Below are 16,000 nucleotides of genomic sequence, written 5' to 3'. Positions count from 1 at the left end.
GGAATGGTGAAAAGGCTTGTGGAAAAGCTTGATTAAGCAGCCAAATCTGACCCCCCCCCCCCCCACCCCTAGACTTCCCTCAGGTGCACCCTCCCTCGCCCCAGATAGAGGGCCTCTGGCTCTCCCAGTGCTCAATTCCTAAAAGGTGCCAGCTGACCACAGTCAAGAGCTGCAGGAGGAATTTTAAACTTGCCTGTTTCAGGAGGGTGAATCGCTTCTGTTGTCTCTGATTTAAGATGATCTATGAACAGCGAATCTTCCTCTTGTTTAACGCTCAAGGAGAACACAGACGTTATAATCGGAAGACCTATTATGAGAAAACCAGCATGTCTGGAAGGATTCACCTAGGATATGCTATTACACAACAATAGGAAATAGATTTTACGTCTCCAATATTTAATGGTCAATGACCCATCTGTGGTGATCTTAAAATGCAAAAGCTCTTTCGGAACTTGAGCTCTCTCCAAGTTTTCAGCAAATATCTGAAAACCTGGCTTTTCTCAAAAAATGTAAGTCTCCCTCCAACTTAGGAATCAAGGAAACTCTTATATCTTGGCATCCCAAGTCCTCTAAATTTTCTTCACACTTTTACCTCTAACCCTCTGTTGTAGTTCCTTCCTATTTCTCCTACTGTAAACCGCGTCGAGCTCTACAAACGTGGAGATGATGCGGTATACAAACCTAAGGATTAGATTAGATTAGAACCAGAATATTTACTCACTCGTGGGGGATTCATTCACATTTTCTTCTCCCTTCCACTCACAGTTCTGAGTAAAATATTTCCCATCTTCTTTTCTAATCTTGAAAATAGTATCCGGATTAAAAATTGAATAACCTGAGAATAAAAAAAAAATTTAAAATAGTAGTTTTAGAACCCGAAGCATATCAACTGTGCTTCCCCATACCAGATGCTGCGGTTTTAGAGACAGGAATGGACTTTTTAGTTCTCATTTTTGTGTGGTAGAAGGGGGTCAGTGAGCACTGGGGGAGTGTGGGGGTGTCTTACCTTGAAGCATGCAGATGCCATCTGGACAGTTTGGGCACCTTTATGCACTTAAGATACTTCTCTTTTTTTTAATATATAATATTTCTTTATTGAGCAAACCAGTACACACATAACATAACAGAGTAAAGGGACATCCATCAATCCAGAAAAAACCGCCCTACCGGGCATACAGAGAGCAAAGGTCATAAACACAACCAAGATCAGATGTCTCAGGAACAAGAGGTGCTCAATACAATTTTCCATGTAAAACCCTCGGAAAACCCCCCCAGGACATATCATAGCACCCCAATACTATAACATACATTAGAATACACCGTAGAAAACCGGATCCAAACCACCCCTCAACCCCCCCACCCACCCCTACTCCTGACCTGTGAAATATATATACGAAATACACAAAATAGACAAAAAATAGACAAAATGGGGAGGAAAACTAGATCAAAAAGGGAAGAAGAAGAGGAAAAAATAAAGAGAAAGAGAAATGAACCCCATAAGAGAATCTAAGTAAGAATGAGTCTGAAGAGGGAGAGGACAGAAGACCCCAGTAGATGCTAACAGTTCAATAGTAGACTCCTCTCGCGATGGGGAAGGGACAGCCAATACTCCTCCCATACATCCTGAAATCGAGACCACCTTCGTTCATCCTGAGTGCCCGCAGCCCGTCTTTCCAAGAGAGCTGTCATAAAGAGAGCTAAGTCATAAAGAGACCCCTGCCATCGAGAGAAAGAGGGAGCATGCGGCTCTCGCCAAAAAGTCAAAATGGCTTTCTTAGCCAGCAAAAGGGCCTTAGAAATCAACTGCCGCTGCCCAACAGTGCAACCATGAAGCTCCGCCTCCTGGTAAAAAAGAGCTACACAGGGGTTACAGCTCAGGAGCCCATGAACCAAGGAGGACAAGAAGACCCAAACACGCTGCCAAAAGGCTCATTAAGATACTTCTTAACAGGTCTAGTTCCAAACATCTAAGTTCCATCCAGGATGTCTTGCAAAATGTTTGATTATCAGGGCAAGACGTCCATGTCTAACCCGCCCTTGGGAACACCCAAAGCCCGCCCATAGCATGCCTCAATCATGCCTGTCTCATGCTCTGGATGCACAGAGGCTGGAACACCTTGCTAGATCTATAGAAATATGGTTTTGATTATCGGCGATTAGGGATGTCCAAGTGCCGATTTAGGATGATTTTTGGACGTCTATGTTTTTTTGATTATGAGCCTGAAATTGTCTCCTGATAGCCTCTTCAGACCTCCAGTGCAACAACCACTAATGAGACAGCTAAGCTCTGGTTTCAGCAAGCTATCATATCTGAAAAAGCAACAGCAATAAACAAAAAGCTCACAGGTTTAGACCTTCCCTCTGCCCTCCATCTTAGGCCGGCCTATCTGAAATCATCACACTCTGTTTAAAAATATCAATATAGACTGGTGGCCCAAAGGAACTCAGAAGCTAGTTAGCAGGGAATCTGCAACCACCTTTCACTTGGAGGTTGAGTGATGGTACTGCATCAGTCGCCACATTGTGACTAATTTGATATGTTGGCCATTTTAAGTCCCCTTCTCTGAACAGGCGGCCATATTGGAATTAAAAGCAAAAGGTTTATTACACATTTATCAACTGTGTAGTTGTGTGTTATTAGTCAATATGACACCTCCTCTTGCCCAATTGGTCTTATAGGAAGCCTCTAGTACAGGGATTCCCAACCCTGTCCTGGAGGACCACCAGCCAGTCAGGTTTTCAGGAAAGCCCTAATGAATATGCATGGAGCAGATTTGCATGCCTGTCACCTCCATTATATGCAAATTTCTCGTGCATATTCTAAAGACTTTCTTGTTTGCTAAACGCTGAAAATTAGCCTCTTCTGTTCATTTAGATTTTCTGATTTTGTTTTCTTAAAGTATTATGTTACCATTTACTGTTAACCGAGTCGATTTGGTTGATGACCCAGTCTACAAAACTAAGTTTTAGTTTAGTTTAGATCAATCTGGAACCGTTTTTGTTTCCAGCCCTGATAAAAAGGCAAAGCCCATCCTTTGACACATGCAGGGGAGGTAATGACAGAAAAGACATTTACCTTGTGATATGAGGATGCCATGAATCTCCTTGATGACCTTCTCGTATAGCTCCTTCTGCTGTTCTCCCAGAATATCCCATTCCATTTCCCAGAAATAAGCAGCGACATCGCTGAATGTGACTGACACCTGAAAAAAAAAATGGTGTGCTTGCCATTTTAGTCTATATTAGCAGTTCTCAACCTTTCTTCTGCTGTGACACACCTGACAGACAACAGTTACATACACCGAACACTAAAATTCACAGCTGAACAAAATATGTTCTTATGAGTAGATGGAAGATATGTTCTTATGAGTAGATCGGAAGATGTAATAATGCCACTTTATAGAGCAATGGTCAGACCGCAATTGGAGTACTGTGTACAACACTGGTCTCCATACCTCAAGAAAGATATAACTCTGCTGGAGAGGGTACAGAGGAGAGCCACGAAACTTGTCAAGGGATTGGAGAATTTGAGCTACAAAGAGCGCCTTATGAAATTGGGACTGTTTACCCTCGAGCAGAGAAGACTGAGAGGGGATCTAATAGAGACTTTTAAATTAATAAAGGGATTTGATAAAATGGACCAAGAAGAAGCTTTACTAACTTTTTCGGAGGTGACACGGACAAGAGGTCACAGACTGAAACTGAGAGGCAGCAGGTTCAGGACGAATGTCAGGAAGTTCTTTTTCACACAGCGCGTGCTGGGAATTTGGAATGCTCTCCCGGAGGAGGTTGTGACAGAGATGACTGTTCTGGGATTCAAGCGCCAAGTTGGATGCACACCTTCTTGCAAATCGTATTGAGGGCTACGGTATATTTGGGTCTCCAATTCAGAAGCGCCTAAATGGGCCGCCGCGTGTGCGGATCACCGGACTGGATGGACCTCGGTCTGATCCGGTGAAGGCTTTTCTTATGTTCTTATGTCTAGATATTTCATTGTTTAACTGTTAGTATGAATTTGCCTGGTTTGTACTTTCAAGAAGAAATCATGCTTGGACGGCATAAGTTTATTGTACTTCACGCTATATGAGCTTTCACCTCCAGTTTAACTGTGTATCCCATATCAAAAGGCTTTAAGTAGCATATCAGTCCTAGATGTCTCACTTGTCACATAACAAAACAAATAAATATATATTCAAATTCTATGTTCACCTCAGTAACTGCAAAACAAAATTTCACCACTAACAGGTATTGTGAAGCAACACAAAAACCTGCAAATATTATTTATTCATTTATATCCCACATATCCTTATTCTATGTGGGTTACATATTCACATTCATAATTCAAATAAAACCACTACTTTACAACATACTGAAATCACATAAAATACTTCAACATCCTAAAAACATAAAACAATTCCTTTAAAACAGGGGTGTCAAAGTCGATCCTCGAGGGCCGCAATCCAGTCGGATTTTCAAGATTTCCCCAATGAATATGCATGAGATCTATGTGCATGCACTGCTTTCAATGCATATTCATTGGGGAAATTCTGAAAACCCGACTGGATTGCGGCCCTCGAGGACCGACTTCGACACCTGTGCTTTAAAACATAAACAAAGCAAGAACTGTAAAAAAAAAAAAAAAAAAAAAATGCTACTCAGACTATATAGCAAACCTGAACCCTACCCTCAGAAAGTGCTGAAAACCCCGTTTTCAGACACCCACCCCCAATTCTCCCATAGAAAGTAATGCGTTGCCAGTCAGCTCTGTCTGTGCAGCTGAAGTGAAGGAAATGGAATTTCTGCTTCAAAGTGTCTCCAAACAGACCAATATTTAGGATCTTTGAACAGACCCTGACCTCCACCCCCTCACGTAACCAAGGGCGTAAAAAGCAGCCTGTGTCCTGATACCTTGAGGGCTGTTACTCAGGATACATATAGCCGGAGGGGATGTAACAGAGTTACCCATATTTATTGAGGATTTGTTAATTTCTTCTGATATTATATGTAACCCCATGTTGTAGTGAGCAGAAAGGGGCTTGGGATTTGAAAACTGCTTTATTCTTTGTTATATAGATTGTTCATGTGGATTAGCTGCTAATTTGGTCAATTTAGATAAAGAAATTTGAAAAGAAAAAAGGTTCCTTAGCAAAGTGGTCTATGTTCTAGCAATTAATAAAAAAGAATCTGGAGAGTCCTCAAGGGTCATCTTTATTAACAATAGGAATGGTGAGTCTGGGGAGCAGCAAATCTGGAATTGGCACAACTGGATGATATCATCAGTCAATTTTTCCTACACAGGGAAAAGTTGTCCTTTTAGCGTTGGCTCCTTTAGCACAAGAGCAGAGAGAATTTCTTACCTGATCAGAAACTGGAGTAGCCATTTTCTTCCTGCTTTGTCATTGACTTCTACAGTGGCTGAGATGGATCCAAGCTGGAGATTTCCCTGTTCTTAGAAAGATGAAGATCGTCTTGTCTGCTATTTTGCATTTGTTGGTCTGTGGTTCTACTTGTTAATAACATTGGAGGAGACTAAGCTGAGTCCCTGATGGTCTTCCTCAGTTCTGGAGCTTAGATTTGGGACAGCAGAAAGTTTCTCCTTTGAATGTTAAGTCTTTCCAAGCCTGTAGACAACAGAGGAAGAGAGAAAGCAGAAGAGTATGTGCTGTTTATATGGGAGAAAATTCTGCCTTCTTCAGGTGGATATAGAAAAATCAGACAGCGGCAGTGTCTGTGAGACAGAGAAACAGTTTGGAACCTGGTTTAGTCCTGTTCCATCTAGAGCTGCTTTAACCTTTTATATGACCCTGAGCAGGCTTTGCTGGATGGGCCCCTTTTTATTCCCTCCTTCCCCCCCCTCCCCCCCCCCCCCACACACCCATTGCCTCTTCTCAAAATACTTCATTAGACACCAACTGAGCAATTCCTATTACTCAATATAGAAAATGAGAAATATTCTACCTTGAGCAGTCAGGAAAATCATACAGAGAATAATCATTTCACACAGACATAAGATCTTAACACAAGAAAGCAAACCACAGTGAGCTCTCAGTTGTGTCAGTGCCTTTTAAGATCAGGAAATTAAAAGAGAACATTAAAATTATCCAGGAACATAAGACTTTTGAAGCTAAAATGATTTGGACACCAACAAGAAAGGACTTAACAAAAGATCTGGGTTTCCTATCCCATTAGAAACTATAAATTGCCTACAGTGTTTGCCAGTTGGGTGGATTCCCAGTCAGACTGAGCTAGTTCTTCAATGTCGGCAGTGGTAAAGTTTTTGGGTTGCAGGTTTTGGGGCAAAGTGTACGGTTTGGGTGATATTCCCCTATTCAGGAAATACTGTGCTGGCTATGTATTCCAAGCCTCATTCGGGGGCCCCCAATAGCTTCTCTCGTTTTGTGCCAAGCCTCATTCTGCACCGATTAGCTGCTCTTGTTATTAGCCAAGCCTCATTCTGGGGCCCCAATAGCTTCTCTCGTTATGAGCCAAGCTTCATTCTGCACCGATTAGCTGCTCTTGTTATTAGCCAAGCCTCATTCTGGGGCACCAATAGCTTCTCTCGTTATGAGCCAAGCCTCATTCTGGGGTCCCAATAGCTGTTCTCATTGTATATCAAGCCTCACTTTGGGGCTCCAATTTTCTTCTCTCATTATATGCTGCCTTCCCAATAGCTTTATTTTCAAGCCTCATTCTGGGACTATAATACTCTCAGTATTCCAAGCCTTATTCTGAGGATTGGATAACATCTGTCAATGTGTTCTAGGCTTCACCCTGGGGTCATCACCACTTTCTTTCTGGTAGATGCTCTCCCAGGAGAGCTCAATATATACAAGCATAGCATAGCAAACATAGTATACTTGTGTGGCTAACCTAGTACAGTAAAACCTTGGTTTGCGAGCATAATTCGTTCCAGAAGCATTGCTTGTAATCCAAAGCACTTGCATATCAAAGCGAATTTCCCCATAGGAAACAATGGAAACTCAGACGATTCGTTCCACAACCCAAAAACTTTAATACAAAATACTTTATGTACTTGTATTGCAAGACCTCGCTCTTTTAGAACAGTCACCATACTCTCGCAGCGTCAGAGAGAACCATCGGCTCAGTTGTGATGATGCGATGCGTGTATACTGTATGTACTCATATTGCAAGACTTTGCTCATTTAGAGCAGTTACTACACTCTTGCAGCGTCAGAGAGAGAAGAACCATCGGCTCAGTTGTGATGTGTGTATACTGTATGTACTTGTATTGCAAGACATTGCTTGTATATCAAGTTAAAATTTGATCAAATGTTTTGCTTGTCTTGCAAAATGCTTGCAAACCTAGTTACTTGCAATCCAAGGTTTTACTGTATTAGTAATGAATAGTAAGACATGACAGTATGGTGTGGTAGGCATGGAATGGCAAATATTGTATAGTGGGCGTAGGATGAGAATTTGTAGCATGGTAGACATAGAGCACACTCCCCACTACCAAGAGAGAGAGCTAGTTTTGGCTTTTTTTGAAAGAATCAGAGTTTTCAGTTTGAAAACAGTGTAGTTTAAAGAAAAAAGTTGATGGGAGAAGGGAAAGGAAGGAAGCAGTTTTGGAGTAGAGAGAGAGAGGCAGCTTGCCTCTCTCTGGTTAATAGTTTTGTAGGAGCTGGCAGATAATTTTTCTAAGCAGCTGGCTACTTCTGTATATTAGCTCTGGGGTTCAGTGTCCCAGAACCCTGAATGTACTGGTAAAGGGGGGATTTCTGTTTGTCCTATTTACCCACTTTTTATCTGTTAGTGTCCTAGCCTGCCTCCTATGCACATAACCAGCCATAGGAGGCCAGCAGGGTTACAGGAGGAAATAGTTTCACTGTGCAGAGCGGGGTCCTATCATCCTATTGCTGATCTCATCTCAACAGGCAGGTCCATCTCTTGCACAATGCAAGTACTACTACTACTGTTTATCATTTCTATAGCGCTGAAAAGTGTATGCAGTACTGTATATTCAACATGCAACAGAAGATCCCTGCTCAGAAGAGCTTACAACCTAGTTTGGACAGACAAACAAGACATTTAGGTGGGGGAGGAGTTTAAGTGCTGAGGAATATTGCTTCTAACTGGCCTTAAAAAACAGTAGGATGGTCAGGGGCGAGTCAGGTTTCAGTGCTGGAGAAGAGCCGGCATTTATGTGGGTACTGGCTATATTCTGCCGGAATATGCATAACTTTCTTTTTTTTAAGTAAATTTTTTTTAAAAATCCACCTGACCCCCCCCCTCTGAACCTGCCCCTCCCCACCCTCACTGTCCAGCAAGTACAGAGATTAACTTGGGTTTGGGGTAGCCAGGTTGGGGGGGGGCCTTGTTTAATATGCAGCTTCAATCTTAACTCATCTCACCTTGGGTTCTGCATCCCCAACTCTATATATCATGTCTGTCTGTCCAAGTTAGAATGTAAGCTCTTCTGAGCAGGGACCATCTAGTATATGTCAAAAAGTACAGCACGGTATATGCCTTTCAGCGCTATATGTGATAAATAGTAGTGGTAGCATTGAATTTCATCTTTGTTGATTAAATTGCTGTAAAATGTGTTAGAAACATAGAAAAAAGCAGCAGAAAAGGGCTATAGCCCACCAAGTCTGCCCATTCCAAGTATCCCCTCCCCTGAATTTATTCCCTTAAAGATCCCACGTGAGTATCCCATTTTCTCTTAAAATCCGTCACGCTGCTGGCCTTTATCACCTGGAGTGGGAGTCTGTTCCAATGATCCACTACTCTTTCGGTGAAGAAGTACTTCCTGGAGTCGGCATGAAACTTCCCTCCCCTGATTTTCAGCGGATGCCCTCTGGTGGTCGAGGGTCCCATGTTAGGTTGCACTATTTTGCAAATAAGAGGATCTACGGATGTAAATAAAAATGAAATGGAAATTTGAGATTTATTCAATTTTCTATACTGTTCTCCCAAGAAAGCTCAATGGTTTACAATGAATTTATTAAGGCACTCAAGCATTTTTCCCTGTCTGTCCTGGCGGGGCTCACAATCTATGTAATATAACTGAGGCAAGGGGGGGTGGATTAAGGGCTAGATTCACTAAGCAAACCAATCATGTACCACTCGGTTTGCGCTCACTTTCCTACTACGGCTCGATTCACTAACCTTCCTCCAGACCCCATCCGCACCCAATCCGATCTGCGCATGCAAATGAGGAAAAAGGCATGTCAATTTCTTAAGGCATCGATTGATGAAACCATTTCGTCCAAACCGACTGGCCTTTCCGATCCAAAAAGTTTCGACTGCTGAGGACCAGTCGCTTTACATCCTCGCCGACTATTCCTGCCTAGCAACTGCCGCGTGCATGTTAAAAACCCCATTAAAAATATTAAAAATATTTCTTGGAACCCAAGAAATAGCTAAGAAGAAAAAAATTAAAAAATTTAAATTGAATCAGGTTGGGCAGACTGGATGGACCATTCGGGTCTTTATCTGCCGTCATCTACTATGTTACTATGTTACCCCGCAAAAAAATCCAAAATATATCTAAACTTTAAATATATGTAAACTTTCATGTAAGCGTTAGAAATCTTTTTTTGATTTTTGAATGCGCAAAGCGAGCGCAGGAGTGAATCATAAGAACATAAGAACTGCCATCTCCGGATCAGACCTTCGGTCCATCAAGTCCGGCGATCCGCACACGCGGAGGCCCAGCCAGGTGTACACCTGGCGTAATTTTAGTCACCCATATCCCTCTATGCCTCTCGTAAGGAGATGTGCATCTAGTTTCCTTTTAAATCCTAGAACGGTTGATTCCGCTTTAACCTCCTCTGGGACAGCATTCCAGGTGTCCACCACTCATTGCGTGAAGCAGAACTTCCTGATATTTGTCCTGGACTTGTCCCCCCTTATCTTCAGTCCATGACCTCTTGTCCGTGTCACATTGGACATTGTAAATAAATTTTTTTCCTGCTCTATTTTGTCGATTTCTTTCAGTATTTTGAAAGTCTCGATCATATCCCCTCACAGTCTCCTTTTCTCAAGGGAGAACAATCCCAGTCTCTTAAGTCGTTCCTCGTATTCCAAGTTCTCCATACCTTTATTAGCTTCGTTGCTCGTCTCTGCACCCTCTCCAGCAGTTTTATATCCTTCTTTAGGTTGGGAGACCAATGTTGGACACAGTATTCCAAGTGTGGTCTGACCTTTGCTCTATAAATCTCGGATTTGTAATGTCCATGGCGAGAAAATCATGGATTAACCCCATGCTCTCCTTGCGTATTGTACATTTCATATATCAATGCCAAATTAAAAAAAAATAAATAAAAAATAACTTTTAAGGGTCAACTATTCCTCCCCCCTTCCTTCCAGCTAAATTGTCACGTGCATCTGACATCACGGGGTCGCCTTTGGTTGCTTCGTGCTTCACGGCAGAAAGAGCCGCACAGCCTCCTGGGATTCGTAGGCTGTATATAACAGCGCATGATCCTAGCGCATTCAACTGCTGTTAACTGTTGTGCCTTCTAGAAATGGACGTCGCTCATTGGCTACTTTATCTGCTTCTTTTGGAACACGAGTATGCCGAGGAGAGGTTGGTAAAAACTACAGTTCTTATATTGCATTTTTTTTACGACAACAATGCTTTGCGGTAGGCGCATTTGAAGCCTGCCAATGACATCTGCGATTAAACCCCGCCCCATTTCTACACAGTGAAGTCCGAAAGAGCTAGCGCATGCGTTATGTGCTTCAAACCCAACAAGGATACAGTGCGCATGCGCGTCGATCGATGTTACAGCGAGACGTGTGCACGAATGGGGGCGTACTTACGATTTGATCATTTGCATGGACAAGCGTTACTGAATCGATCGGCCAGAATGACTCGGAAACAGATAGGACACGAATTGGAGCAATTTGTGGACTTTAGTGAATCTAGCCCTAAGTGACTTGCCCAGGGTCACAGGGAGTAGCATGGGTTTAAATCCACGCATGTGCTGAGGCTGTAACTTTAACAACTGCACCACACTCCCCCTTGCAAGTCATACCAAACATACTCTGGCAAGTAAGCAAAGTTACTACTACTTATCATTCCTATAGCACTGCTAGACATACACAGTGCTGTACATTAAAACATTCAAGAGACAGTCCCTTCTCAGTAGAGCAGGGGGTGCAGTGGTGTACCAAGGGGGAAGCGGGGGGCAGTCTGCCCTGGGTACATGCTCAAGGGGGTGCACAGCTGGCCAACCACCAGGGAATAGGCTGCCGCCGGGGAAAGGCTGCCACTGCCGCTATCGGGAACAGGCCGGTGCTGAGTTCTCCCTCCCTGCTTTTCTTCCCCGCGGGGCCGACCAACTCTCGCCACCCAACGTCAATTCTGACATCGGAGAGGATGTTCTGGGCCAGCCAATCGCTGCCTGGCTGGCCTGGAGCGTCCTTTCCGACTTAGAATTGATGTTGGGCGGTGAGAGTTGGTTGGCCCCACGGGAAAGAAAAGCAGGGAGGGAGAACTCGGCGCCGGCCTGTTCCCAATGGCGGCAGTGGCAGCCTTTCCCCGGCGGCGGTTACAGCAGCATGTTTCCCAATGGTAGTGGCATGGGGGAGGGCAGGGAGAAAGAAAGAAAGAAAGAAAGGGGGCAAGGTGAAACAAAGAAAGAAAGAAAAAAATGGGGCACAGAGAAAAATACAGACATAGAGAAAGAAAGGGGGCATGGAGAGAGAAAGAAAGAAGGGGGCAGGGTGAAACAAAGAAAGAAAGAAATGGGGCACAGAGAGAGAGAAAGACAGACATAGAAAAAGAAAGGGGGCATGGAGAGAGAAAAAAAAGAAGGGGGCAGGGTGAAACAAAGAAAGAAATGGGGCACGGAGAGAGGGAGAGAAAGACAGACATACAGAAAGAAAGGGGGCATGGAGAGAAAAAGAAAGAAGGGGGCAGGATGAAACAAAGAAAAAGATGGGGGAGAGAATGAGGTCTGGAGGAGAGGAAGCATAGATGAGGCTGAAAGACGGGAAGAAATATTGGATGCACAGTCAGAAGAATAAAGTGCAACCAGAGACTGATGAAATTACCAAACAAAGGTAGGAAAAATGATTTTATTTTCAATTTAGTGATCAAAATGTGTCCGTTTTGAGAATTTATATATGCTGTCTATATTTTGCACTATGAACCCCTTTTACTAAACCGCAATAACGGTTTTTAGCGCAGGGAGCCTATGAGCATCGAGAGCAGTGTGTGGCATTCAGCGCAGCTTCCTGCGCTAAAAACCGCTATCGTGGTTTAGTAAAAAGGGAAGGGGTATATTTGTCTATTTTTTTATACTTGTTACTGAGGTGACATTGCATAAAGTCATCTGCCTTGACCACTTTGAAAACCCGCGGAATATAAATGATAATTAACATTTTCTCTGTGTACAGTGTGCATTGTGTTTTTAAAATTTTATTGTTGGTAGATCATTTTGACTTGGCCACGAAGGTAAGGGGGAGGGAGGGGAGCTGCTGAAAGACATCTAGTAATCCTTGCAGGCTTGACTGTGCATTATTTAGACTTTAATGTCTATGAATGAATAGAATGTAAATGATATAAAATTACTTGCTTGTTTTTATGTGCGTGCGCTGAAGGAAAGTGGAGAGATGGGCTGAGGACGCTGAAGGGAAATGGGGAAGAGAGAGTGGGGAGAAGACGCTGATTTATAAATTGACAATTGTACAAAATATTGTTTTTTTTATACTTTAATATAAACAATTCAAGGCTTGTGTGGATGGAATCAGGTGGTTTGCGGGGATGGGGACCGAGCTTACGGGGATTAATCCAATAAAATGGTATTTTCTTATTTCTCATTATTTGTTTATTTTTATTTGTTAATTTGTAAAGTGGTGATTGTCATGTATCAGTTTTTTCAAATTTACATCTACTGTCTTTATATTTTGCACAGTATTAGAGGACATGTATTACTGTTTTTGTGGTGTTGTGGTGTTGCATTGTATGCAGAGTCTGGTTTCTTGGCAGTTCAGTTTAACTTTTGTCTACATATTTCTATTTTTAGTTTGTGATTATTCCATATTGGGCGAGGGTGTATCTGTCTGTGTGTATGAAAGGGACATGGCTTTCTGATAGCATCGACTGTACAGGATCAATTGACTGTACAGGATCTGGTTTGTTTAGTTTTACAATGTATTGGTGTTCTAGTGCTCACTGCAGTGTTTAAGATGCTGCCTTTTCCTAGGTACACTCTTGTTGTGCGATATGTGAATTGTTACTAAAAATCATATTTTTCATATAGATGGGGGGGGGGTGTCACATATGCTAGGTACACCACTGCAGGGGTGTCCAACCTTTTGGCTTCCCTGGGTCGCATTGGCCAAAAAAAAAATGTTTCTGGGGCCACAGAAACGCACGGGGCCGCAGGTTGGACACCCCTGCAGTAGAGCTTACAATCTAAACAGACAAATTTTAAGAATAAATGGGATGCCCTAGTAGGATCCTTACGAGGGTCGAGTTAAGGAACTAGGTCATTAGTACTCAGACTTAATGGGGTGGGTCAGTAGAGTGGGCAGACTTGATGGGCTATAGCCCTTTTCTGCCGTCATCTTTCTATGTTTCTATGTTTCTAAGGTTCATTCCTGTCATACTAAGGATGAGCAAAATAGATCCACAGATGCCAAACCTGGCAAAAATGTTACCCATCTTGGTTTGAGTTCCCAGAATCAGAAAGATTAGGAGAAAATGTCTTACTGGATCAGAAACCAGTTCCCTGCTGTTTTCCCTCTGAACTCAGCAGCTGTTGGGATGGATCCAGGCTGGAGATTTCCCTGTTCCTGGAAAGATGAATAAGACCGACGAGGTTGGGTCTCCGATAAAGTCCAAACTCTCCATTTCCCAGGCTTGAGTCTGGGATGGGGCTTGCGGAATCCAGATGAACAGGAAAGTGTAGTTACTTACCTGTAACGTAGGTTCTCCGTACAGCAGGATAGTCAGCCACAACAGGGCTGCTCTACTGAGACCATATTTCTGGCTCACAGCATGCCGGGACATCCTGTTTTCTTAAGGTGGACCTGTATTTATTTCAAAGCTGTATCTGTGATGCTTCCTGGCTTCTGTGCAGGAGAATTTTTTTTTATTTTTTTTGACAACTCAGACTGTGCAATGAAGACATTCTCATTGTTTCTGTTTATGATTCTGTGTGGTGTTTTTGCTTTAACTTTGTTTTGTCTGGTTTTCAATTTGAATTATGTATGCTTTAACTGTAATTCACTTTGAACTTTGGAAATATGAAGTGTTTTGAAAATAATTAAAATACTAGCCATCTGAGATTCAAAGCAATTTAAGAGACCCTAGGCGCTCGTCCCGAGCTTTCTTGAACTGAGATACGGTTTCCGTCTCCTCCACCTGGGGTTACCAGCCGTCCGGATTTCCCCTGATAAGTCCGGGGGGTCCGGGCGGCTTTTCAAAACCCATCACTGTCTCCGGGTTTTGAAAAGCTTCCGACGTCGGGTGGCGTCCGCGAACGTACGGGTGCAACGCGGTCGTCGTACCGCATGCGTGGAGGCTGTCCCTCACGCACAAACAGGTTAAGGGGGCGGGATGCGAGCGGAACCGGGCCGGCCCGGGCGCATGGCCATGGGTCCGGATTTTCTGTTGGGGAAAATCTCGTCACCCTTTCCGTGAAGTATTTCCTCAGGCTACTTCTGAATCTGTCTCCTTTCAACTCAAATCCCCTCATTCCAGAGCTTCCCTTCAATTGAAAGAGACTCGCCTGATTAGATTGTAAGCTCTGTTGGGCAGGGATTGTCTTTTATATTACATGGTTAATGTAATATGCCAGTGTTCTTCAACCACCGGTCCATGGACCACAGAAATTTCCTGCCAGTCCACAGGGCCAGCCCGTGCATCAGGCCCAAAACAGGGTTCTTCAACCGCCGGTCCACGGTGCGATCGATGCGGCGTTATCTTCGAGCCAGCTCCCTCTTCCTCACTGATTCAGTGCACAAAGCCACGGGCAGTGGCTCCTACGGGCATCCTGCGCCTGAACCGGAAGCCTTCTCTCTGACGTTGCAACATCAGAGGGAAGGCTTCCAAATGATGCACGGGATGTGCAAGGTGCAATTAGTACTATTATGAGGGCGGGGTCTGGAGTGGAGATTGTGTAGAGATGGGCGGGGTCTGGCCCACGACTTAACCCAGTGTTCTTCAACCGCCGGTCCACAGACCGATGCCAGTCCACAGAATAATTCTTTTATTTCTGCCGGTCCATAGGTGTAAAAAGGTTGAAAAACACTGCTCTAGAATGTTGCTACTTATGGTTTTAAAGTGTTTGAGGCTTGTGCAGATGAGGACGGAGCTTAGGCATTGGTGAAATGAGGCTTTATGACATCACAATCTGAGCTCTAGAATGTTGCTACTTAAGAGGCTTGTGCAGATGAGGACGGAGCTTAGGCATTGGTGGAATGAGGCTTTATGACATCACAATCTGAGCTCTAGAACAGTGTTCTTCAACCACTGGGTCCACAGACCGATGCCAGTCCACAGAATAATTCTTTTATTTCTGCCGGTCCATAGGTGTAAAAAGGTTGAAAAACACTGTAATATACAACACTGCGTGCGTCTGGCAATGCTATAGGAATAAGTAGTAGTCAGTGGTATAGTAAGGGTGAGCAGCAGCCAGAGGGGTGATGTCGCTCCTGCCCCCCAGGAATAACTGGCCCAAGAACCGAATTCTTTATTTATTCTTTCAGTTTTCTATACCGTTCTCCCAGGAGAGCTGAGAACGGTTTACATGAATTTATTCAGGTACTCAAGCATATGCTAGGTACACCACTGCAGGGGTGTCCAACCTTTTGGCTTCCCTGGGTCGCATTGGCCAAAAAAAAAATGTTTCTGGGGCCACAGAAACGCACGGGGCCGCAGGTTGGACACCCCTGCAGTAGAGCTTACAATCTAAACAGACAAACTTTAAGAATAAATGGGATGCCCTAGTAGGATCCTTACGAGGGTTGAGTTAAGGAACTAGGTCATTAGTACTCAGACTTAATGGGGTGGGTCAGTAGA

General features: G+C 43.6%; 1 protein-coding gene across 6 annotated transcripts in view; it reads right to left on the bottom strand.

The window, feature by feature from the left end:
• LOC117346824 (zinc finger protein 665-like) overlaps window positions 1-13,965 on the bottom strand; it is a 35,309-nt gene extending 21,344 nt beyond the window's left edge. The window contains exons 1-7 of one of the 6 annotated variants that reach the window (XM_033916952.1): window positions 13,895-13,965; window positions 13,688-13,770; window positions 8,716-8,870; window positions 5,358-5,621; window positions 3,077-3,203; window positions 722-835; window positions 194-307 (exon numbers count right to left, since the gene is read on the bottom strand). In XM_033916952.1, coding sequence (XP_033772843.1) covers window positions 194-307; window positions 722-835; window positions 3,077-3,203; window positions 5,358-5,381 — 379 coding nt within the window. In that variant the 5' untranslated portion in view covers window positions 5,382-5,621; window positions 8,716-8,870; window positions 13,688-13,770; window positions 13,895-13,965. Of the gene's footprint in view, window positions 1-193; window positions 308-721; window positions 836-3,076; window positions 3,204-5,357; window positions 5,622-6,207; window positions 6,354-8,715; window positions 8,871-13,687 lie in introns of those variants that run through there. The other 5 variants (XM_033916956.1, XM_033916954.1, XM_033916951.1 and 2 more) reach the window with 5 other exon arrangements.
• Between the last annotated feature and the right edge of the window lie 2,035 nt (window positions 13,966-16,000).

This window comes from Geotrypetes seraphini, chromosome 12, assembly GCF_902459505.1.
Source record: "Geotrypetes seraphini chromosome 12, aGeoSer1.1, whole genome shotgun sequence".
NCBI lineage: Eukaryota > Metazoa > Chordata > Amphibia > Gymnophiona > Dermophiidae > Geotrypetes > Geotrypetes seraphini.
The sequence above is the reverse complement of the archived record's forward strand: the minus strand, read 5'-3'. Positions and strand labels throughout refer to the sequence as shown.